Source organism: Bemisia tabaci, chromosome 5 (assembly GCF_918797505.1).
Source record: "Bemisia tabaci chromosome 5, PGI_BMITA_v3".
Taxonomy (NCBI): Eukaryota; Metazoa; Arthropoda; class Insecta; order Hemiptera; family Aleyrodidae; genus Bemisia; species Bemisia tabaci.
The window spans coordinates 46,057,612-46,082,299 of NC_092797.1; the positions used below are offsets into that span (position 1 = coordinate 46,057,612).

The following is a 24,688-nucleotide window of genomic DNA, read 5'->3' on the forward strand; positions in this document are numbered from 1 at the left end:
TTTTCTTTCATACAAGAAAGCTGTTATGTACCAATTATTTATTTTCGTTAGATTATATATGGTTTTCGGAAGTTAACGCATTTAAGTTTCAGGTTCGCTTTTTCGGCGTAAAGTATACATAAGGTGTCCCAAAAGCACCGGGACTTGTTCTGTAACTTCAAAAGTAAGATAGATACAGACATGATCTTGATCTCATTTTAAAGATCAACTCAATACCCATCGATTAAAACCAAGATCAGCTCAATCGGATAAAAATTGACCGAGTTATGGCAATTTGAAATCAGCGAGGAAAGTTTACGCCTACGGTTTTTAAGGAAGATTCTTCATCGCCGTAAATCGAAAAGTCGGCCGATAAAGTAATGCTTATTGTGTTTTTTTATTTTCGAGGTGTCATTTATCAACATTTTGTACCATCAAACACAACAGTTGACAGTGCGTATTATTGCAAAGTACTAAAGGAGTTGAGAATGCACATTTCCGGAAACGGTCGGACTTGAAAGCTTCGTGGATAGTCCATCAAGACAATGCGCGGCCTCACACATCGAGCTTAACACGTGAATTTATGAGTAAAAATGGAGTTGAAACAATCCCTCATCCCCCTTATAGCCCTGCCTTGGCTCCATGTGATTTTTGGATGTTTCCTACGCTTAAAATAGAGCTTCGCGGACGAAGATTCGAATCGAAGACCGAAATCCAGAATGCAATTCAAAACTTTTTCAACGCCATCCCAGAGGAAGAATTCAGGAAAACAATGTTGGATAAGTGGCAAGAGCGCATGAAAAAGTGCATCCGGTTTGATGGACGGTACTTTGAAAAGCAAAAGGAAGTTATGGAAGATTCGGAGGAAAGTGGATACGAATATTAACTTTTTGAATCCTGGTAAGCGAAAAATCTTCCTAAAAACCGTAGGGGTAAACTTTCCTCACTAAATTCAAATTGTCATAACTCGGTCAATTTTTATTCGATTGAGCTGATCTTGGTTTTAATCGATAGGTATTGAGTTGATCTTCAAAATGAAACCAAAATCATGTCTGTATCTATCTTACTTTTGAAGTTACAGAACCAGTCCCGGTACTTTTGGGACACCCTACGTATGATATTTTTACTCTACACATATGCCCGAATACGCATCATAAGGGACCTATGTGCTTCCTAAGTTGCCAAGTATTAATTATTGTTAGATGATTGGTCTAAAACATTCAATACAACCAGTAAAAATTAACTGTCGTCTACGAGATTCGAACCCCCGCTCGCACAAAATGTGACACTCTCCCGTAGTCAGAACAGTGGCGTAGCTGACTGGGCTATCTCGCCGCTCGGTTACAATCGGAGAAAAAGAGAACAGTTAAGTGATCTCGGACGCTGAGCGGGGCTTCACAAAAGACGTCCTTGAGATTTCAACGGTTCGGCCACTGGCGTGATAAGTGACAGCGGATTAAGAGCATTTCTCTGTGAGACATTGTTTGCCTATGCTGCCATGTGTCACAAGGTTCATCTCACCATGCATTTGCGATCGCGGCAGTAAGCTGAGGCAATATTTCTGTATTCATGGATTAAATCCATCAATCGAGTTCTGATTTTGGCTCATATATCCGTAACGGGTCCTCCAGAACAATTTTCCGCCTTGTACGATGGTTATTATTTCTTTATATCTATGTTTAAAATTTGAGGTGGGATAATGGCGGCTTCTCAAGAGCAACGAGGTAGGCGATCTTTTGCACCAACGAACAGAAAACTGATGGCGAAAAATAGCCAATGAAAACCTCCCAAAAAAAAGAATTTGCCTAAAAACGGAACTTCGTGGTTCTGCGCAGATTTACCAGTCAGACACGACATCTCAAGGTGGAAAAAAAACTCGCTGAAAGCGAATTTTAGAAATCAACACAACTTGACGTAGAGACATGATTGGCTAAAAAATACAACGGTTTTTGATACATCGGAAAATCAACCAAAAATCGGAGACTGGGCGAAACGCTCAAGGTCGCAGAGGTATAGGGAATCCCATAGCGAAAGCAACGGAACGATTGTAATATCATGGGGAACTCCGTTCCCATGACAAAATGATTTCGATGGCCGAGGAGCGAAACCATGTATCTCCGCTTGCTACGTTGCAAAACTCCTGTCATACTTCATTAGTGCATTTGAAATCTCGTCAATTTGGGTTCCTAAGAACTTCCTGTACATTTCTTCATTATTATCATAATATTTCGTAGAGATTTCAAGCTACGTAGCTGACTTGTTTCTCTTTGAAGAAATAAACTTGGAACTGAGAACTGAAAACACATGATGGAGACACATGGTTTTGCACTTTAGCCATCAATTTGCCACTCCAAAAAAAGAAAAGTAAAGAACAACTTTTATGATTTCAGCAATTAGGTCTTCGATTAGGTTTTTTTTTTTTTTTTTTTTTTTTTTTTTTGCAGAAGCAAGTCAGGATAATCCAGTGTACGGGTTTATTTCCTCAGTCCAAAGTTACGCCGCGCCGATGTAATTTTCATCTTACTATGCTATGTAAAACTCTTGAATTTTACACGGGACTCATTAAAATCGTCATTTTCATCATGTCATGCCAAAGCCCTATTTGACCTCCCTCAATCAAGATGCAAAACTATAGGAGCAGTTTAAGGACGACTAGGATGTCTTTTGAGTACTTTACGCGTCAAAAATGGCACTTCCGAACTGCAGAAAAACAATTTGGCGGCATCGAAAGGCTCCGTATGAAGTTCGCAGAAAAAAGGAGATAAAACACCCTGACTTACGGGCGGTAACCGCAACGAAAAAGAACCCCGGTAATCTGGAAAAATTACACCCGTTTTTCAGATTCGCGTCATCTCGGGGGGTGAGACGCTGCCGACCCCCGTGACGCTTGCCAACAAATGTGAACGAATCGTTCCTCAAAGAGAGCAAGTCCAGTTTAAGATGAGCCTTGAGCGACACGATAGCACTGGTCTTCGAGAGCTCATCTAAAAGAACACGTGTTCCCTTTCGGAGACAATTCCTCCATGTAAAAACGCGGCTTAAACGAAAAGCATATTTCTTCGGGACGAATGCAATCGCACGGTCGGCGATTCCGGCGAATTGCCGAATCCCCCGGGAAAAATGCGAGTTGGAGAATAACGGGCGGCGCACAGTGGATCGAGTCAAGAGGAGAGGTCGGACAAAATTTGGAAACTTTAAACGCCTATAACACCGTTCATACACAACTTTGAGGTTCTAAAAGTGGTTTCATTGGTTTCCTCGTGAAATTGTCTGCAGAAAGCACCCCTTAGAATTTAAAAAGCGACAAAATAAACATCAAAATTTGCAGATTTATTCAAAAATTCCATGTCCGATCTCTCTAATTGACTCGATCCACTGTGCGGCAGCTAAAAGATAGCCGCGAAAGAAGCTTGGATCTTTGCGCTTTTACGGCACTCTCGCGTCCCGGAACATCGATTAATAGTCTACTTAAGAGCGACGGCGGATGGCTAGGATCGAATAACTTTTCACTTTTGAGTCCCAAATCTCCGATTCATCATTACTCCAGACGTTGCAGATAAAGCTCATAGCTTGGCGAGGGTTTGTTTGACTAGCTTTTTGCGTTTTATATTAGTTGAATCGTTAAGCTTGAACGCGACTCGCTTCTAATGGAGGGAAAAATGCAGAGAAAGAAAAATACTGATGGTCAGCCGATAGTTTTTAATGACGAGATGCAACTATACGTACTCTATGGATGTGCATATTGCATATCAAAAAATTGAAGGCGCTCCACAGATCCTTTACGCGTTCATACATCCGATGCTCTTTAGCCATCAAAGAGAGACTCAAAGGTAATTTCATCAAAGTTTTTAATCATGTCTGTTTTGGAAATGTGAGCTATAGAAACTCAACGGGTGAGTGGTTTTCGAACTGAAAAAAATACGTCAAAGTTAACGTTGTCATGGGAAGTCAACGGCTGTTAGGCCAAAAATCTTAACTTCATAAAAAAAAACAAATACATGTTGCGTCTTACCCTAAGGACAATTTTTTGCAACAGTAACAGGTAGTTTTTTCTTCTTTTTTCTAAAAAAAATGTTCAGAGTTGGGCCGTTCTTCAACAAAACAATTTATTTGTTAATTTACTAAAATGCAACGGAGGCTGGTCGAGGACAAAAGCGATAGCGTTTGCCAAAAAAAGGAACCGGGTAAAATGAACTTGGATGGGAGGGAGAAAGATAAGTTTGACGTTGTGCTCCTTCATGAAGCGAGCTCAGTGTAAAAAGCAAACTTCACGGCAACTTCCCGCAAATATGAGATTTTTTTCAAGAAAAATATGCAACTAGACGAGGCACAAACTAACCATAAGCCAACTTTTTTGAGCATGTCACCGCGTTCCTTTCCGCTGAATGCTGCCAAAATAACTTTCCACTTTTGTGTCCGCATTCTTCAATTTCTCATTTCTATGAACTTCGCAAAAAAGTAAACATCCACAACAAAAGTAGGTTTGGGCATTATTCTCGGTAAAACATCATCTTCTCTTAATAATTTGTGTCTGCAAAACTCAAAAACTTCGGAAACTTGTCGGTTGAGAGTTTTCTATTCACGGTTTGGACGTCGTTTGAAAGACCACAAGAATGACATGTCGCGGGTTACATGAGACATGACGAGACCAAGAGACGTAAAAAATTACAATAGCGTTAAACTATTTTTTAATGGACGTATACGAGACAAATCTCAGGAAAAGAGAATAATTATTGTTCTAACTCCAAAGCGAGTTTAAGAGCATAATCGAGAATTACGCGAATACGAGTTACGAGATTACAAGAATTAAAAAAATTCAAAACGCCTTCAAATTTTACGTAGGCAACATGGACATCCATAAAACACGAATAGTTGCATTCAGACGTAAATATCGAAGAATTCACTTCATTTATTTCAGACTTTCCCTTATTCTAATTCGTATGATATTAATTTACGCTTTTTCTAAGTTTGTTTTCACGTCCATTTTAAGTTTTGTGTTTAACAGGAGACATTTTGTCAAGAGGAAACGCAACGAACAAGACCCCGTTTCGCGACGAGATTTGACATCGCAGGCGGACAAAGCACGTAGCCGCTGCTTGTTAGGAAAAGCGGGCAGCGACGCTAGTTCCGGCGACGTGCTCAACATCTTGGGCTAAATTAAATCTAGCGAAAGACCCGCCGGGTCGTGATAACGGCTCGACATTTGGTCACTCGGAGCCCTGGAAATAATATCAACGGTTCCCAATTTCGACACCAGTAACTCCCCCTTCTCTCTTCAGGGGCTCGTTTCTCGGGATTTCTGCCCCTTGGTAAGGGTCCTATTTATAGTCCTCCTTTAAGCATCTCCTTGTCATTCTGAGGAGGTCCAAAACGTAATTACGTGTGACCGGATCTGTGGAAAGGAACCTTAACTTCTGGATTAAAATTTGTCTCGACTTGTTGACGAAAGACGATTGAGAAATTTTGGCGCAAAGAGGCTGAAAGCTCACGCATCAAAGGAAATATGACTTCTGAAGTTCCAAAAAAATATTCTTAGATTGTGGAAAAGCGTGGCGCAAGCTTTTGAAAAAAGTTAAGGACATCTCCCAGAAGATAAGGCCCCTTTCCACAGATCTGATCACGTAGGACTGAGGAAACCCTTAACATTGCATTATAAAAAATACAACTTCAACGGGTCTCCGGTAAAATTAAACAGAATACCTGTTTACAGAAATAGGCGCTTTCAAGGGATTACGATTGTTTTCTTCGACAAAAAAATCCAAAGATATAACTTCATCATTAGGCGAAGCTGATCGTTGGCTTCCGGAAGTAACCTTTACAATACGGAAATATAGCAGAGCGGTATCTTACAATATGTTGTCTCTATGCGGGAAGTTCGAATTTATAGACATAGGAAATGTTCCTTTCTCATTTATGAGTTGAACCACATTTTGCATTAAGGAACCACTATTTCTAGCTCTTCCATAAAAGCACCTTTCTGCATTGGGAAACCAATGACATATAATTATAGTGTTTCTAAAATGAGCCATAAACATTAGTTCTTTAGTGCAAAATGTAATCCAGTTGATTTGGATATTTTCTACATGCTCTTCCCGTTTTACGTAAAGTTACGTTTCAAATAGGTTATGATGCTAATTTCATTGCGTTGTCGAGTGATCTCGTTCCTAAGTCCCTGATACGCTGACACGCGTTGCTCGACCCACTTATTTCTTTCCCCGACGCGCTACCTTTGAATTAGCATGAGTATCTTATCTCGTGACCAGGCGGAATTTGCAAGCGCCCGTTATCTGGCGACGAACAAATGACCTCTATGTATTTGCATCGAACCTCTACCCCCCTCTCCTTCCCTTGTATAAAGCAAACTATGATGAGACGGTCGCGCTGTCAAAGGTATTCCCGGACACAGAGAGCGACTCCACGCGGCTTTGTGAGTCTTCGGCTCCTGCGCGGTAGGCAAAATGCGATGCGCTTCATCGCGTTTCGTAACACGCATGATTTCAGATACCGGTGGAGCGTGATGCGGATTGTCTATACGGCCGGAACGCACGAGGGCTGCTCGGATGATGCCAGTTTGAAGATAATGGAGCCTGATTTTACCCCCATCTGAGGATTAGAGTGATACTGACCAACTTTTAACTGAATGAAGAGGCAACGCGGTATCAGTGAATTTCATACGAATCCTGGCCTCTGGAATGAAACATGTTTGTATCGCTGCGAAACAACGAGTCGATATTACCTACCCCTTTGTCCGGCTACTGGACCGGAAAATAATCGGAGCGATTGTTCTTTTGTCATGGCTTGTTATTTTTATAGTGCACTGAAAGAGAGAAAATTGGACTATTCCAAATTGTGCATTTTGTCGTGATATTAAAGAGACTCCCGTTGGTGTATTTGGAAATTGAGGAGTAGCTGCGTCCAGCCTTGGACCCTGACTCCTTCCCTGAAATCTCCATTTGACTTGAGATAGATTGTTATGAGGCCAATCATGAATTCAACGCTAAAATTCATGTAGAGTAGCTACTATTCATGAGTTTTGAATTTATTATCCACGATTGAGGAGCCAAAAACTGGATAAACGAAAATTTTCTCCAAGATTCGGACGACTGAAACTATGATTGGTTGCACTTATAGAAAAAACTTGATGAAGGAGAAAATGCTTATTTTGACAACGGCTGGTGCGTCTGCAGCCGGGCGACCGGCCTTTTAACTTTGGCGCGCCCTGTATAATGTCTCTATTCGCGGCGCACAGCCACGCAAGATGAAAGTAAACCTTCCGGAAATTCGCTTCTCCGTGATGCTGGAAACTTCGGTCGTGCAAAGACACGCCATGAATAAGTTATAACGAACCGCGGCAATTAGAAGCAACTCCGGGTCTGCGGCCCGTGAATCATTAAGTTATTGTTCGGTTGGCGGCGACACTAGCGCTCCCGCAGGGTGGCGTTTCAATTAACTCTTGACTCAATATTTGCATTGGCCCGCTGAGCGGAACCATGCGACCCGCTGGCTGTTTCCTTGGGCGTTTCCAGCAAAGCGAGGGAATGCGTTCGGTTGAAAAGGGGAAAACTAAAGAGGAAAAACAAGGAACGTTCGCAGATGCAGAACTAATCGATAATTAAGTTAAAGGCGCTGAAACTTGCGGCAACAAAACAATCGCTAAGAGGATTGAAAATATCAGAAAGCCTTCATTTTTCATGCAGGCAACATGGACTCTACCACTTAGCAATATGAACGGCATGGTAACCAGCCGTCGTCGTGAACTAATTGCTTTGTCGGTTTTTTGGCGGAGATATATCACATCAGCGATAAAAGTGCAAAAATGCTTATTTGCTTTGTAGTTTGTAAGTAAAGGTGTGAGATAAACAAGGAAAGCTCCCTTAGTTAGTGACGTATCCGACGAATACCAAGCTAATTTCATTACAACGCATGGATACAACTATTCGAACTCCATGGATGTCCGTGTTGCATACACATGGAATTGAAGGCATTTTGATTTCCTAGGCACTTGTCACTATCTTTCGGCGCAGCGGCAGGCAATACTTTGAGAATCCAAAAACGTAGAGCGCTCTCTATTCTTCGTCTATCATACAAAGACATCTTAAGCACGAATAGTTGCTTTGCAGATCATGCTTAGCACATTGCGATAAGATACTCACACCCTATACATGTGTGCAACTTTCCGTCCATAAAAAAGTCTTTGTAGTGGAAACGGTGTTTCTGCTGTAGATGAGAATGCGGCAACGGATCGTATTTGATTGCGGTTCGATGTTTCTTTTGGTTCAGAATAATAGAACATAACTTCAAACAAAAATTTTAGGATTTAAGTTAGAAAATTTGAAAAAGAGAAAATTCCTAACAATTTTACTATTCATTGCCATGTGGTACTCATAAGAGTCAAAAATCAATCATGAAAACCCGTTCCCATTGATAACTCGATTGACTTTTGAGGCTATGTTTACATGTTGAACCAATCGATGTCGATACAATCTCACCTGTTTGATGTATCGAATACGATCCCTATGATCAAATTAACGTTTCACTGTGGATTTAAGCTCTCCTTCCAACATTTCTTATTTTTGGAATCGAGGAGCTATCCGGAAAAAGGGCACATAGCAAAAAATAGCGTTTGAGAAAAATGCATTTCAAGTTTCCATTATTAAATTCTGGCCACTGATGGTACCTTTCATCGCAGCTTGGACTCCCGAATTCGAACGAAAGTCACCGTCAGTGGCCATAGAGTGATGATCAAAACTTCAAATGCATTTTTCCCAAACGCAATTTTTTGCTATGTGCCCTTTTTCCGGAAAGCTCCTCAATTTTGGCTCTTTGTTAGGAATTATAGTGTTCATCCAGTTTATAACAGGATTATTCTTAACCTTTCACAACGCAGCTAATGTATTGTAGGAGTTACTTTTGATGTTTTTTTGCTTGCAAGAAAAAGCAGCTAGAATTTTTTAGAATGACTTGGCAACGCTCAGCTAATCCCCGATAATCCGTGGAAATTAAAATGTTTTCCTTTTTTACCCGCTGCTCGCTTTTAAAGAATCGTTGCGGCGGCGGGAAAAATAAATGAGGGGAAGGAGCCCGTCGGCGAGCGAGGCGAGGTGACTTTTCGAGCGGGCGAAAACAAAAACCGGAAGAAGGGACGGAAAGGGACACAAAAGCGCACTTCGGATCCGCTCATTCCCACTTCCGGATGCCTCCCCGCGTTTTTGCTCGCCGATTTTAATCGCGACTTGACCTCCCCCCCCCCCCTTGCCCCTCCTACGCCGATGAAAGGTCCTTGTGAGGCATTAATTCCCGGGATCGACTTCTCTTCGTTCCCGCTCAAAAGTTACCTTTTTGCCGCCGCCATGAGGTAAAACGCCGTATCGACATTCTGATGTTGCTGAATCCATTTCGATATGAAATACATTTTCTGAAAACTTGGGATTTTCTTAAAAATATACAAAAGTTTTTTGTTTTGTTTTTTGTGTTTTCAGTCTATTTGTATTGCAAAATGAGTATGAGCAGTACGTAAACTAACATCCATTCAGGAATGAACTACTAGACGCTAGACAGAGTAAGAATGGGGAATTTGCACGCACTTTATTTATTGCTTCATCTGAAAGAGCTGATTTTCGAGTGTTTTCAATTTTTTTTTTTTTTTTTTCTGATATGGGAAATAGTATGAAAATAGTTTTAAAAATGAGAAATTCCACCGTCCAGTGACGTTATCCGGTGGCTTTTTTCATTAAATCACGTGTATTATAGCAGATTAGATCATTTTGACATGTCTCCTCCAATTATAGTTCAATTAATGAACCAAAAGTATTCTCGTTTTCAGCTCACTCGGTGGTTTCCACGTAGACACGAAATTCATCAAATTTTAGACACCTGCAAATTCTCCATTAAACTAAACCCGGAATCCGCCTAACTTCGTCAAACGTCGCCTAATTTTCTCTGTTATTTGATTTTTTAAGCAAAAAACTAAGCGAATCCTAAACTCTCGTATTTTGATAATATATTCTTCATAATCTACGGTAAATTTGCGGAAAACTAGAGGCATTCAGTAGTTTAGTTCTTTGCCAAAATAATAAAACACACAAGAAAATTAGACGACGTACAAAGCGAGTAGGCTAATTTATATGAAATCCGTCGCAACTATTTCCTCATCAATATTTCATACGAGCACGTTGAACAAATCGGCGTCTTCCAAAATTATCTCATAGGTATAACATTACCGTTTGTCGTCTACAGTGGAAGTAGTATCAAACTGCCCTCTTAAGAAAACCCCCTGATCAACGTGGATAAAAAAAGCCATTGAAAACAACCTAAACGTTAGGTTATCGTCCGAAAACATATCCTAATTACGCCCCTGTTCTTCTCCAACAGATATCCGCGTATCATTTAGGTGCTTTTGTACTACAACGCGCTAAAAGTGTCTAACTCGCCATTCTTCGACACGATAAAAGTGTCTATATCTAAGACAAAAAGAAAAAAAGAAGCAGAGATAAGAGGACGAGATCGGCATTCTTTTCGGTTAATGAGAAATTCCGAAATTACGGGGCATTATCGCGAAAAATTGCTTCCTTTCCCGGCGTCGAGTCGGCCCTGATCCTTCCAGTTCACTTAAACTGCTCCACGACCCATTGTCTCCCGGTGGAAAGTACACTTTGCTGAAGGATAAAAAACCGGCTGAAAAAAAGACTGAAAAGAGCGTAATCTTCATTCCGCTCGCTCCCCGGAGCCGTAGTTTTATCTCCTCTCCCCGGATTTCAATGCCCTCGGGTTTCGCGATTTTCCTTAGGCGCCCCCCCCCCCCCCCCGAAATTTCTTTGACGATGGACTCTTTAACGCGTAACTCCGTTATATCGGTTAGAAGAATGTCTTAATGAAGTCCATCAAATTGAAGCTTAAAACGTGACAGAGTGACACCAGTAAAAAGCGCGTCGTTGTCGGTGCGACGTGAAAATTTAGTCTCCGAAAGGGTAGAAATGGATTTTCTCGTGGAGTATGGCAACGATGCAGTTTGTATAAAGTTATACTTTAATGAGCTGCATAATGCGAGAAATGAAGCCTGAGGGTTCCTCTTTCAAGGATCGTTCCTCCTTTCAGAAGTGTATTTCGCGATTTGTGAGATTTTAATATCGTAAGCAAGAAAATGACACGGAAGACAAAGTTAAAATGCTCCAAATATATCTCAATGTAGAATAGTTTTTTCTTACATTCTATTTTCTTTTTTGCTTTTTTTAAAAAAAAAATTACATACACAAGCAGGCAGTACCTGTCTGAGGAATATCTCAACCAAAAATTGTTAATATCTATGATGATACTAGGACAACTAGTATCTAGATTCCAGTATGGGAAAAATTCCACTTTGACAAGAATTTTTTACGAGAAATCAACTATTAATAATGCATGCAGTTTTTTATAAAATGTTATTTCCATTTACTCTCTCCAGTCTTTGAATATTCCTAGACGTTTGACATATATCTTTTATGATTCATTTTTGATCATAATTGTTTGATGTGATACGAACTTTATTGAGTTTTAGAGATTTCTAGGGAAAAAATTTAGAAATCATCTATAAAAGGCCAAAGGATACACATCGATTTCGTACGTTTCGATCGTTTGTATGTAAACCACGAGCATAATCATAAGGACTGAGAAAGTCAAAACGCCTTCAAATTTTAGATAGGCAACACGGACACCCATAGAGCACGAATAGTTGCATTAAGGCGTCAATGTTGAAGAATTCATTGATTTCAGCTTTATCCTTACGGGAATTCGTACACTGTCAGTTCGGTCGTCGTTTTAAAGTTTTGTGTTTGACAGGAGACATTTTATGAAGAGGAGACGCAACGAACAAGAACCTGGTTTACGACGAGATATGACATTGCAGTTCGAGCGGTAGAGTTGGCTCGACCTCCTACGATAAAATAAAATGGGAGTGGAGATTCTAAAACATCCCAAACGAGATAGGCGTTTTTGCAGTTTCACTGTCAATGTTCTCTGACACCTTTATGATAATCCTATATAGACGCGTTGCGTGTACGTCAGGGTCTTTGTCAGATCATCGGATCATGATGGCCCGAGCCCCCGTCGATTCTCCCTACTTCTCTCGTCAACGTCAGGGTCCATTTTCGAAACACATTCTTGCATCACGCCTAAAAAACGATGGAGGCAGATGTTCAACTCTGCCGTACAAAGGAAGAACGTCATATAGCTATCAGATGTTGCCAAATTTTCTTAGACAAATCACGAATGTTCAGGAAAATTGGGGGATATTTTTCTCCCAATATTCCAGAGAATTTGTTTCGAAATTTGTTCTAGAGTACCTATATGGGGAGAGTACAGGCATGTCGGTAATTCAGAGTTTAGGTCATGGAGCTTTTAGGGCTCAGAAAGGCAGCCAACCTATGAGCGGAAAAATTAACCAGAATCATTTATTTTTACAATTTTTACGACTCGTTTTTTGTAAAGTACGAATTTGACTTGGTTTTTGCAACATTTTAGCAATTTATGCGGAGGAACGCTAATTTAAGCACATTCTGGGCCATCTTGGTTTGATATTGGAACCTGAGGATTGACAGCGGCATTTATCTGGTATTTTTCGTGTCAGAAGGTTGGCTGCCCTTTTGGGCCCTAAAAGCTCCATATTTCTACATGTCCGTACTCTTCTCATATAAAATGTACTCGATTTTGATCTAAAAAGCCTAAAAATTTCAAAGAAAAATATTCATGACCTCTCTCAAAACTAAACACTTTCCAAGAGGAAATTTGGCAACTCTCAGAAAGCCATACGGCGTTTTTCCTTGGCACGGTATAACTGCTCCCCAAAGAAAAGTAAAAGGCTCCGTGTCGGCGCCACGTGTCCCAATCAACACGTTAAATTGAAAGAAACGAAGAAATGGACGGATTTCTGGGCTCGACGCAGCCTATATCACGAACAAACGAGTAACTCCCGTGAAAACAGTGAGGACATACGTTGTTTTTACTCGGCACGGCTCCATTTATTCCCGATCGGACTCAATCGTCCGTCGCGACGCCTCTGAAAACGGCCTAAGTGATTCCTGCCTTTGATATCACTCGCCGCACACTGGGATATTTCATCTCGAGACTCGGCAAAAGTATTTTCCGGCTACGCCTTTATTTCATGACTTCCTCGCTCATGATAAAGTGCGGATACATTCCATGAAGAGTAGAAAATCAAAACCTGATAAGTTCCATACGGGATTGCTAAAATCGTGCATCCTCTTAAAGGGTGAAGGGTGAAGTGCAGGGTTGCTTTACGTAACGCAGATGTTTCGAAAAATTTAAAGAGAAAAATCGACGCGAGTTGTCAATTTTCCATCCGGGGTTCATCACAAAACGCAAAAATGAAGTTTTGAGAAAACGGGCTCAGAAGCGTCTGACCGGAAAATTTTATTGAAAGAAGCCTCCGTTCTTCGTCGAATTGCCACTAATTATCACATCAGGAGGACTCCTAGAAAACGTTTGGATGATTACAAATCGACCAATTACATTTCATACATGGACTGTTTTTTTTTTTTTTTTTTTTTTTTGGTTTGTTTGTTTATTCGCCATCCAAATAACGTTATTACAGAATTAAAAATTTACATCAAAAGAAAATAGAAATATCACTAGAGAAAAAATAAATTTAAATATACAAAGTGGTTACTCAATTATTGGGTGGCTGCCGGAATCACCGTTAGGCATAACATCAGCAGAACATGAACTGGGTTTTATTCATTTTCATGTTAAGCTATAGTGTTAGGCAAGGCAACCGTAACAGCTATCTAACATGCTTTCGTGGTTGTGTTTTGGACACACAACAAACCCGTTTCAGGTTAGAAATTGGGCGAAGCGGGCGGCACTTTTCTTGAAAGCACTGTTTTCATTGGCTCTCTGGAGGAATACTCTACTTACTCTACTTACTGCTGTCTTGCCCGAAACTACGTCATTTTTTGTGCACTTACGGCTTTCTCATACGTCTCGTTCTTAAAAAATAAGAAGCATTTTTTTGTTTTAGCTCAGTGTTTTCATCTAACACTGGAAAAAAAAAACACATTGGATCTAGAGTCCAGACTCTTAAAAACATCGAAAAAAAAAATACTCTTGATTCAATCAGACTTAAGCTTAAATCAAGAACCAAGCCTCTCAATTTGAGCGGATTTCCTTTTGATTTAAGCTTAAATCTGCTTGAATCAAGAGTCCTTTTTCTTGTCAATGTTTTCAAGAGTCTTGAATCTATATCCAATGTGTTTTTTTTCCAGTGAGAAGCGATTAGACGCATTTTGAAGGAAACTCGATTTCGACAATTTAACATTTGCTCACTTCGCTATTACGGCGGGACTCTGATTCCGATCGCCAATAAATCCCCCTAAAAATTCGAGTTTCGGCCCGGTTTTGGGGCGTAGCGCGACCGGGTGAGCGGCGAGGGCTTTCCGCCTTGAATCGGAGCCCATCTCCGATTGAGGATAGGAATCGAGGATCTCATTCAAGCTGTCAAATAAGATCGACGCAGAATACGAGCCGAGCCGGCTGCCATCCCGAGGAGGTGGAACAGAAGGATACGGATGAAAAGGCGACTCATCCATCATACGCTGAAGGAATCCAAGCCCCGATTGACGCAAGCTTGACGCTGTACTCCGTATTATTGTGTTATCCCTCCCGGTTTGGATTTAAATTTTATTTATTCCTGGCCCGAGTCTGGAGCCTTTCGGGGTTTTTCGGTTTTTTGTACCACTTGGAGGCAAATGCACCTCAATGATCCTTCTTCCCGATTTAATTTTTCATATCACAGTGGTAAAAAAAGTAGCTTGGATCCAGAGTCTAGACTCTTAAAAACATTGACAAGAAAAAATACTCTTGATTCAATCGGATTTTTCCTTGAATCGAAGAGCCAAGCCTCTTGATTTAAGCGGATTTCCATTTGAATCAAGAGTATTTTTTCTGGTCAATGTTTTTAAGAGTCTGGACTCTAGATCCAAGCTAATTTTTTACCAATGCATCAAGTGAAAGTTTTTTCCAAGAATGTTTCGTTATTCCATCACTTCCATGGATTAAGGAAAGCCTGGTCCCCTTAGAATTGTAAATACGAGGGTCATCCAAAAAGTAAGGTTCCCTACCTTGTATCTTCCGAACGAAAAGAGATAAATCAAATCGGTAAAAATTTACATATTAGACATACTCTAAGCTTTAAAACAAGCTCAAGTTTTTGAAAATCCGTTGAGGACTTCGCGAGAAAATTCAATTTTACTGAGACGACCTCCTGTCGCCGCGTGCCCACCTCCGAGGTCAGGATGCGCTGAGAGTCGCTTACTTCAGACTCCGCGCATCGCCTCTAAACATCAAATGATAAATGAATTCAAAATATTTCATTAAGTAGGCCTTACCCTACTTTTTGAGATAGTTTCTGCATCTTTTTTGACATTTCTGGTATCATTACAGCAGCTTTTTCATGCCTTCCGCGTAAAAGGTCTCGTCTTGGCTCCAAAACCAGTCATTGCCAGCGATCTGCACTTCCAAATCAGTTGCTTACCGTGGTAAAATTTTTCACCAATCCTCCGTACTTTCTTTATTTAGCCTCAGGTGACTTTCGTCTATTCCTGAGATGAAAAATTTCCACTGTGGAAAGCGATTTCTAACCGATTTAGAGGTGCAGAGCGCTGGCAATGACTGGTTTTGGAGCCAAGACGAGACCTTTTACGTGGAAGGCATGAAAAAGCTGCTGTAATGATACCAGAAATGTCAAAAAAGATGCGGAGACTATCTCAAAAAGTAGGGTAAGGCCTACTTAATGAAATATTTTGAATTCATTTATCATTTGATGTTTAGAGGCGATGCGCGGAGTCAGAAGTGAGCGACTCTCCGCGCATCCTGACCTTGGAGGTGGGCACGCGGCGACAGGAGGTCGTCTCAGTAAAATTGAATTTTCTCGCGAAGTCCTCAACGGATTTTCAAAAACTTGAGCTTGTTTTAAAGCTTAGAGTATGTCTAATATGTAAATTTTTACCGATTTGATTTATCTCTTTTCGTTCGGAAGATACAAGGTAGGGAACCTTACTTTTTGGATGACCCTCGTATTATCAGCTGTACCTTCAGATATTCTGTATGAGGGAAAAAAATCGCCAACAATAACTCTTTGTCACAGTGAACCCCTTTGTAACAATTCTTTGATTTATTTTTCCCTTGCATTTCCCAAACTGATTTTCCCTGACTAAAAGAGTTTAAAACTACGTTCAATTCTCTACTTTCTTAGATCGAATTTCCTTTACAATTTTACTGATCCAATTTATATAAAAAGACTGATTTCGAAACTTCATTTCGTCGCTTCTCTGATGAGAGGGTGCATCTCAATTTCCACGATAGCCCTGTTTTACAAATGAATTCATGCTGTTTGGAGCTCGTACGGAAATCGAGATACGCCCTTACGCCACAGTACCGACGATTTCTGTACTTACTACTCTTTTCCATGTCACGCCAGGTTGCGCCTCTCTGACATCGGGGTGTATCTTAATGTTTACGTGGGCCTTGTCCTCCATATAATTTAATGCTTTTCAGGGGTCACATGGAAGTAGGGATATGCCTTTACGATACAAAAGTGACAGGGTGTATTCTCACCGTCAACATTGTTCAAAACTGCACCGCGTGCGCCTTGTTTCTCGGGGAGCATTCAGGGGTGGATTCACCGTTGACACGGTAAGCGCGGAACCGCTTTGCCGCGTTCAGGAAAAACGCCGTAAGTGCATTCTGGGATGAGCTTTGAGACATATAAAAGCGTGTGCTAACCGTGGCTCGTATAGGGATACACTTACGGTTCTCTTCCGTAACAGGGCAGAAAACGACCCGGAAGGTAACCGGATTTCGTCGACTCATAATCCGGCGCTGTTTGACAGGCAGCCGATTTAATTAAAGCCGATTTCCATCGACGACTCACTCCCCGGCGCGCTGATTAGATTCAAATTCGAGCTTCATTCGATTAAATTCGTTACGGAGCGCGCGAGAAAAACTCCTTGATAAACGCACCGATTTCGCTCCAGTTCCCGCCGATGTTGCAGCATTCACCGAAAAAATCCATCACTCGCCGGGGGCGAAACTACGCTGCTGTATTGCCTGTATTGCCGTAAGAACCTATATAGGTAGAGTATGGATGGATTTGTCAAAAATGTAGCTTTTAGGAAGCTTAGGGCCGAAAAGGGCAGCCAAACTTCTGACACGAAAAATACTAGAAAAATGCCGCTGCCATCTTTAGATTCACTGAAAAAAAATTTGCGGGCTATTTAGACAAACCGTCCGTTCCGGGCTGAGAGGCCAAAAGTTTCGGGAGTTAGAGCCATGGCTTCAGCTCGCGAATTTTTCAAATTTAGCTAAATTAGTCAGTTTATTTGCATTAAATATTAGTTGATTTTTTAAGAAAACTCAATTTAGAAAATTTGAGCGTGACTGCTCACATCGATGACATGGCAATACTGCGATTTATCAAGAGGAGACTCAACAATCAACAATCACGGAATCAAACGCGGTTGCCAAACCAAATGGAGGTACCATACTTCTCTCAATCAGTGAAAAAGGGTGGTTCGAAGCTTTGGGAACCCGAAAGCCCTTCATTTCTCGGATGCAACTCAGTACACTTTCAATCAATCGTGGGTCATATAATCAACTAAATGAAGGCGTTTGCGGGCTTGATTGAAACTTCATTCAATTCGAAAATTTTAGAGTTTTAAACTTAAGGAAAATCGAATTATTTTCCTTAAATTTTTACTTCACGTGGAATTAAATCTATTGTGGCTTCAATTACGAACTGGCGTCAAGTAAAATGAAAAAAAGAGTAGGCCAGGATAGACTCACGGTAAAAATATTCTGTATTTCTTTCGTAGCATGAAGAGAAAAAACCGGTCAAATTATTTGTTACTTTCCTTCTTTAGGTGGTTCTATACCAGAAGTAGACTCACATCAACATACCAATCTTAATTTTCTAAAATATTAATTTTGCTTCTAATTATCAAGAAATCACACGAAACAATACGGCAACACACATTACCTGCCTATTCTTAAAGCCTGGTTGTATGTACTTTTAAAAATGTATGTCTTGTCTTTATCATTCAGGGGTTAGCTAGGAGCTAGGAGTTTGGTTAACTAAAGACGGAAAATTGGATCGGGCTATTAAAGACCGAAATGTGCAAGGCAAGAAACCTATCGCCATTCTAAATGCGGTTCTCTGGGGCAAAAATATCTCTAGAGAGAATAAAAGGATTTACGATTATTTTAACGTCATCGTGAAGAGTATTGTAACTTGCGGGAATGAGGTCTGGCAACTGAAGAAAAGAGGTGAAGACAAGCTTAGGGCAACTGAGATGGACTTTTGGCGGAAGTCTGCTGGAATCTTGAGAAGAGAGCGTATTTGCAATGAAATGGTGCGCGAGATAATGGGTGTGGAAAATTACATCGTGCACAATATCAGGAGCATGTCCAAACAGTTGCTCTGCTATGGATATGTGCGAAGGATGGCAGACGATCGGTTGCCCAGCAGGTTTTCAATTATAGGTTCTTCCCGGAAGGCGACGGAGTGGACGTCCTGTGAAAGGTTGGCGGCAAGGATGGAGGAGATCAGGAGGTGCCAATTGCCTGATGATCTTTCGCAGGATACAGGGCAATGGCGATTGGGCGTCGCAAAACGCGAGGCTGTGCTGTGAAAGCGGCATAATATATGTGTCTGTATGTCTCATCACGGGCTACTCAGTTCTCATCATATCTCATTTTATAACGCCCCTTCCCAAATCGGAAGATGGGGGTGAAGTGGAATCTATTCTACCTTGCTAAGGAAGATAACCGTTTGAACATTCGAAAGTTGCCAAATTTCCTCGATTAAAACATGTGTTTGTGAGGAAAGTTTTGTATAGTGTTTCTTGGAATTTTCAAATGTTTTAGATTAAATCGCGCAAAAAAATTTTCGGCAAAATCCGTATAAAAATATTCACAATTTCCCCGGTAAATTTGACTTGAAGGAAATATGGCAACATCTGAGGGTTCATACGGCGTTCTTCCCTAGCACGGTAGTGGTCTAACATCGAATTTTACTCCGAAGTGTCCAACAGCGCACACGAAACAATTTCTCTTGGCAACTTGGCAGGAGCAAGATTGTAGCACGGAGTAAATTGATTGTCTTTCTAGTTCGGGAGGGAGGGGGTGAAGGAAGGAGTTGTTCCGGGCGAGTGCGAAGAACGTCCCGAAAATAAGGGGTTGGATACGGAGGGCAATCGGAAGGGGGAGGGGGAGGAAGGACGAGTTGGCCTAATTAGGAGATATAGCTCCGGAGATGTTGCCCCGGAAAAACTTGGAGAGTCGGGCTGACTGCCGCGCGGATTCGACTCAATTTCTGCCTCGAATTATCATAATTAACGACCGTTTTGAAGCCGAGCTTGAATTTACTCTCTTCTCGGTCTCTCGCAACGGCATCCCGTCCAAAGACATCCACAGGTGAAACCGTCTCAGAGCCAGACCTTTGATTAAAAAAGTTTTCTCGTATTTCAAAATCCCGTTTCCCTTTAATTATTTAAAAATTGTTGAATACTGATTCGGATTTTAGGTTGGTTTGTTCAGTGGGTTTTTTTAATTATTCACAGCTCAATTCTTCATTTGAAACTACTATAGTTAAAAGTCAAATTTGCAGTGTTTCAGCTTTGAAATGTTCATACTTGAATGTTTCTTCCTCCGTGAGAATTATAAATTTCAGTTTACCGGCCAAAAATTACCATTTTGAAAATAAATGTGATTCCACTTCGACTTCGGTTCTTGAAGAGAAAGTCACTCATTTGCTTATTTCCTTTGCATTTCCCTCAGTTTGACCTAAAACCGTTCCTTTTAATGAGAAGTTATTAGAGACCCCGTGAATCTTCTTCTACTCGTTATGTGAAAATTCGGGCCTGACACGAAGAGAAGAATTGTATAATATGAGTAAGTATAAGACACTGGGTCGTTTCCCGGACGAAAAAAGATAACTCCATTCTAAGGTTCAAAAATTGACTCAAAAAGTTCGATTATTATCAAAAAAGTACCAGCGTAATTTATGTCAAAAATTTGTCTGATTTTTTTAACGAGATCAGAGGCTAACTTACAGTGAAATTTTCATTAGAAATACCCGAGATTCTCCTGATAAAAATGTGATTTGCGAGAGGAATTTATGCAACATTGGAATGTAGTTACGTTCTTTCGTAAGAGTAACGACGGCCTAAATCTCTAAGTTCATCACGGGTGCTGAAGCTAAAATGAAATCGGTGTTCTCTTCACATTTCAACTTCCTCGGAGGAGAAGAAATGAACCTTAGATGCGGCCAATTAAGGGTCCGATTTAAGAGCCAATTAAGGTTTATAAAAGGCTCTCAATCAAGTGCTAAGAGGATCAAATGAGGAATCAACGCACGAATTAACGGCTCTGCCCACCCTTCGAATTGAGTTTCAGCATCACTGACAGCAAAAGGTTCAAATTACCCCTTCTCATTGGCTGGAGAATAGAACTTCCTCGGAAGAGAAAGGAAGTTATTTCGAAACGCGGAGATGGATATGGATCTCCCGGTGGCCCCGGTTCGACGGGAGCGTTCCTTTCAAAAGGCTTTTTGGGGAAATGTTCCACGAGTTGAGAAACTAGGACAACGGTTAAATCAAAACCACCGACCTCAATTATAATTGCAATGCTTCAAAATCCCCGCGCATACTTTGTTTTAGAATAATGAACCACTTAATCAGCCAATGCGCATGGTAAAATAACAATTGATCTGGAAAGATGCTACAAGAGACGCAGAAAATCGGAAAATCCAAAAAATTTCAATCATTCTTTTTTTCTTAGACGATCACAATACTTCCTCTACCCGCGAGGGGAGCGAGAAAGTAAAAACCAGGACGTTTCGAAATGTAATAATCTCATTTTCAACCGGAAAAAGGCGAGAAATGAGTCGTACAGATTTGCTGCTATTGCGAGACAGAGACGGAATAAAAAGTAAACGTAAATAAAGTAAATAAAAAGACTCGGATCAATGCAGCAAAACCAAGAAACGCAAAAATAAAGGGTACCAAATTTGGATATTATGTTATGTTTTAGGTGGGAAAAAAACTGACATCACGATTAAAGAAGTTTCGAGGGAAACTATGAAACAGTAAAGAATATATACAAAAAGTCAAAACGTTAAATAGTGCCTTATCCCTCCACACAGACTGGGTCAATTTTAAACGCAATGAGTCATTTTTTTTCACCATGGACAGAACAATTAAATGAGGAAGACGAAAAAAAAAGAAATTGCCGAAAAAATGCCTTTTTAACTTCAGGTTTGTCTGATTAAATGGTCCCCCCTCCCTCACTTCTATCTACTCCTTCAAATCAAGATGCAGTGGAATTTCTTCCCTTCAAAATTATCTAAAGGACGATGGAAGTGTCGGTGTGATGCGACTCGCTCGCGACCATTTTCATTTTTGCGATTTCGGAGGCATCCTGCCTGCGTGGGCAAATTCGAAAATTTGCATTTTAATGCACCTGGGAACAACATCGGAAGAAAAATGTCCACCCTACCAACAAAAAATGAAATAAACAACCTCAATCGTGCCGAAGGGAAACGTTTTGCAAATAATTGAAGGCTACGCTTCCATTGCATTGGTAAGGCGCAATGATACAACTATTCGTACTCTCCGGAATGCGGGAGGTATCACGCCCTAATTGAAGGCGTTTTCAAAACTGCCGAGTTTTGATATCGAGATTGTTGGGTCGCCTACAGTTCGGAGCACACGATCAATAGAGAGACTGATCTAACGAGCTAATACAACAGTCTGCACTCATCTCTTCGTTTTAAATTTTTATTTATAGTTTATGTTCCAGTTGAGAATCAGTTTGTAATTGGCAAAGCGTCCTGGATGTGTTTTCGTTCCATTATAACGTTTTATATCGACGGTGAAAGTACCAGACCACGGATCTTGGTTTGAGACGTTGCAGACTTTCTGTCATACTTTATTTTTAAATGGAAAACTACTCAATGTCAATTTTTGAAAACTTTCATTATTTTTCTTCTCTTTGCGAGGAAAACTCTGTGGAAAACTTCAAGAAATAAAATTGATTTGTGCTCCGACGAGCAGAGATTTCTTAACACCGCAAACAAGATACGTGGTCTGGTAGTTTCACCGTCGATGTGCATTTTTAACTATATTTTCTTAAATTGTATTGTTGACTTGAATTCCTGTTGTTCTATTTAATATCACTCAATTATTTTTAATCCTCCAATAAAAATTACGAATTTGCGAAGTACAATCTTAGCGCTAACAAACTGTGACTGCGTATCAAAAAATGTCGTGAAATCCGAGATAGAAATGCTACTAGGGAGCAATTTTGGGGAGGCGGGGAGGGGACTTAAAGAGGAAAAAAGACTTATTTCGACCTATTGAAACCCTAAACACCCTGTATATTGTCACTGAGAGCAGTCTCATCGCGCGTATGAAATAATACAAGGAAGAAGAAAAGCCACGCTAACCTCATTAAAGGAGGATCCAAACGCGAAAGATGAACGACTTCGAGAATACCCGCCGCCGCGGGAATCTCTCCAAGGTGCACTTGGGCGTAATGCATGCAGTCCGTCTTGCGGGTTGCCTAGCGTCTGGTTTCACGGCGCAACAAGCAACCGATACTCCTCGCTGGGCAAGAACCTCATTTTTTCATGGAAGTATCTTATCAGTTACGTGGTTTCTGTTCAGCAGGGTAAAAATGCCTTCGCAAGGGCCCGAATGTTTATTCTATCGATCAAACTGAACTCGAACTGAGGGACCCGTTCAGGCGCTTCGCTCCTCTCTGTTCGTGGTATTTCCATTTTTTCAATCGCCTCTTCCCATCCATACTCCAGACCCTTACAAGTATGTCTTTCCGCGGTTTCTACGTGCTTTCATTTTGAAGACGTGTTATTCGTCGATCGAACATCTAATCCTAGCTGTCCTACTACGTCCCCAGGGCAAGAAGTCATGCCATTTACTTTAGAAAAGGTAGAAACCCGATGGCAAATTGACTCTTCATTTCAAGTTTTAATTTGAGTCGCCAGAGTTCTAATTTTTCTACAAATATTGTATGCTGCAAAAGGGAGATTTTTTTTGCGATTTTTGGCTGTGTGAAAATAAAAATGCGAAAAGTTAAAATGGGTTCAAGACGGAACCACTATTAAAGTTATGAAATCTACAGGTCTTAGAAGGCTTAACTTACTGGCAACAATTGTACTTCAACGTTTGAATACAGGGAAACTAACGGCACTTATGTTGTTTCTAAAATGAGCCAGAAATAGTAGTTTATAATATTCCAAAATGTATGTCCTAAGTTGGCTCTTCACGTGTTTTTCCTCGAAAATATTTAAAAAGAGGTTATTTTTCGATAAATTTATAGTAATTTGACAATTAGAATCGCCTGGTTAAGTTTAAATATGTTATTAAAAACATAATACAGAGTGCAAGAGAGCGAATGAAGTAAATTTCATTAAAAACAAGGACTCAATTATGTAAGGTGAGATTCTTTCTAAGAGTTGAATTGTAAGTAAAAATTTGTTAATTTCCTTCAATTTTTCAAATTTTAGTCGACTTTTCAATTCGCTCTAGCCTTCAGCCCCTACAAGAGGTAAAGCCCAAAACTTAGTGTAAAAATACACAGATAATAGGGCGTTTGTATTTTATCAGGCGAGTAATAAAGTTTTTACACCGCATAGACCATTGCTCAGCGGGATTGCGTGTTTTTGTGCCTTTAGTCGGTGCTGAACCGTGAAAGGGTACTAATTAATTGTTTTTGCTCGCATCCGTTAATTCCTTAACCCTTCCCAAAGGGCGACTTTCCGATGATCCTGTCAAGTATAGAATCATCCTCATCATTTATCAATTACGCTAAAAATCATTTTATACCACATGCCACATCCTAGTTAGCACGAAATTCTGTCGAATATTTCAAAATCTGCATATTATTTTATTCCCTTCTTCACTCCTCAGAATTACGAGTAAGTAAAAACGCATATTTAATAACGGAAAGATACCAGTAGACTCAAATACATTCCTTTTTTAGTTTCTCTCATGAAAGAACGTGACTACATTTCAATGTTGCCGGATTTTGCCGCACAAACTGCATTTTTACCAGGAGAATTTTGAGAAAATCTGACGAAAAGTTTCACTAATTTTTGTTCTAATCTCAAGCAAAAATTAGACAAATTTTGAAAGAAAATTATGCAGATTTATTATCGTAAAAAATTGAATTGTTTGAGTCAATTTTGCAACCATGGAATGGAGTTGCGTTCCTTCGTGCGGGAAACGACGCATTGTGTAATACTGCAAGAGCAGAAAGCGCATCTCGCTGATCCAATTTTCTCCGACTCTTTATTTTCAGCCCTTTCTGCACTCAACAGATGTGCAACAGATAGTGTGTGAAGTGAGGGAAAAAATCGAATTTACCTTAAATCCTTTGTACCATTCTTTTATCGTTGCTTCGTCGTATCGTGTGTGCAACTTTAAAAAATCCATGTCTTCTTTTGACAGTTTGTCTTTGCTTCCGAAGCACCCCATTTCTGCGAACAAAAAAATCATTTCAACATTAAAAGCAGGAATAGTTGAAGTTACGGCAGGCACACACATTTATCTGGTCCAAGTGCTTCCTTCGGGTTTAATTAAGTGCTGTGAACCTGATCTATGGACTTTTGCCTTTTATATTTCTCAGAGAGCATGAACTCTAA

At 40.4% G+C, this 24,688-nt stretch overlaps 2 protein-coding genes across 5 annotated transcripts in view; both read right to left on the bottom strand.

The window, feature by feature from the left end:
* Nca (neurocalcin homolog) overlaps positions 1-24,688 on the bottom strand; it is a 355,612-nt gene that overhangs the window by 70,633 nt on the left and 260,291 nt on the right. The gene's annotated exons all lie outside the window — the stretch shown is intronic.
* LOC109031240 (neuronal calcium sensor 2) overlaps positions 1-24,688 on the bottom strand; it is a 342,919-nt gene that overhangs the window by 58,286 nt on the left and 259,945 nt on the right. For all 3 annotated transcript variants that reach the window (XM_072300829.1, XM_019042662.2, XM_019042671.2), the window contains one exon: positions 24,411-24,523. In XM_072300829.1, the coding sequence (XP_072156930.1) occupies positions 24,411-24,521 (111 nt within the window). In that variant the 5' untranslated portion in view covers positions 24,522-24,523. The remainder of the gene's footprint in view (positions 1-24,410; positions 24,524-24,688) is intronic.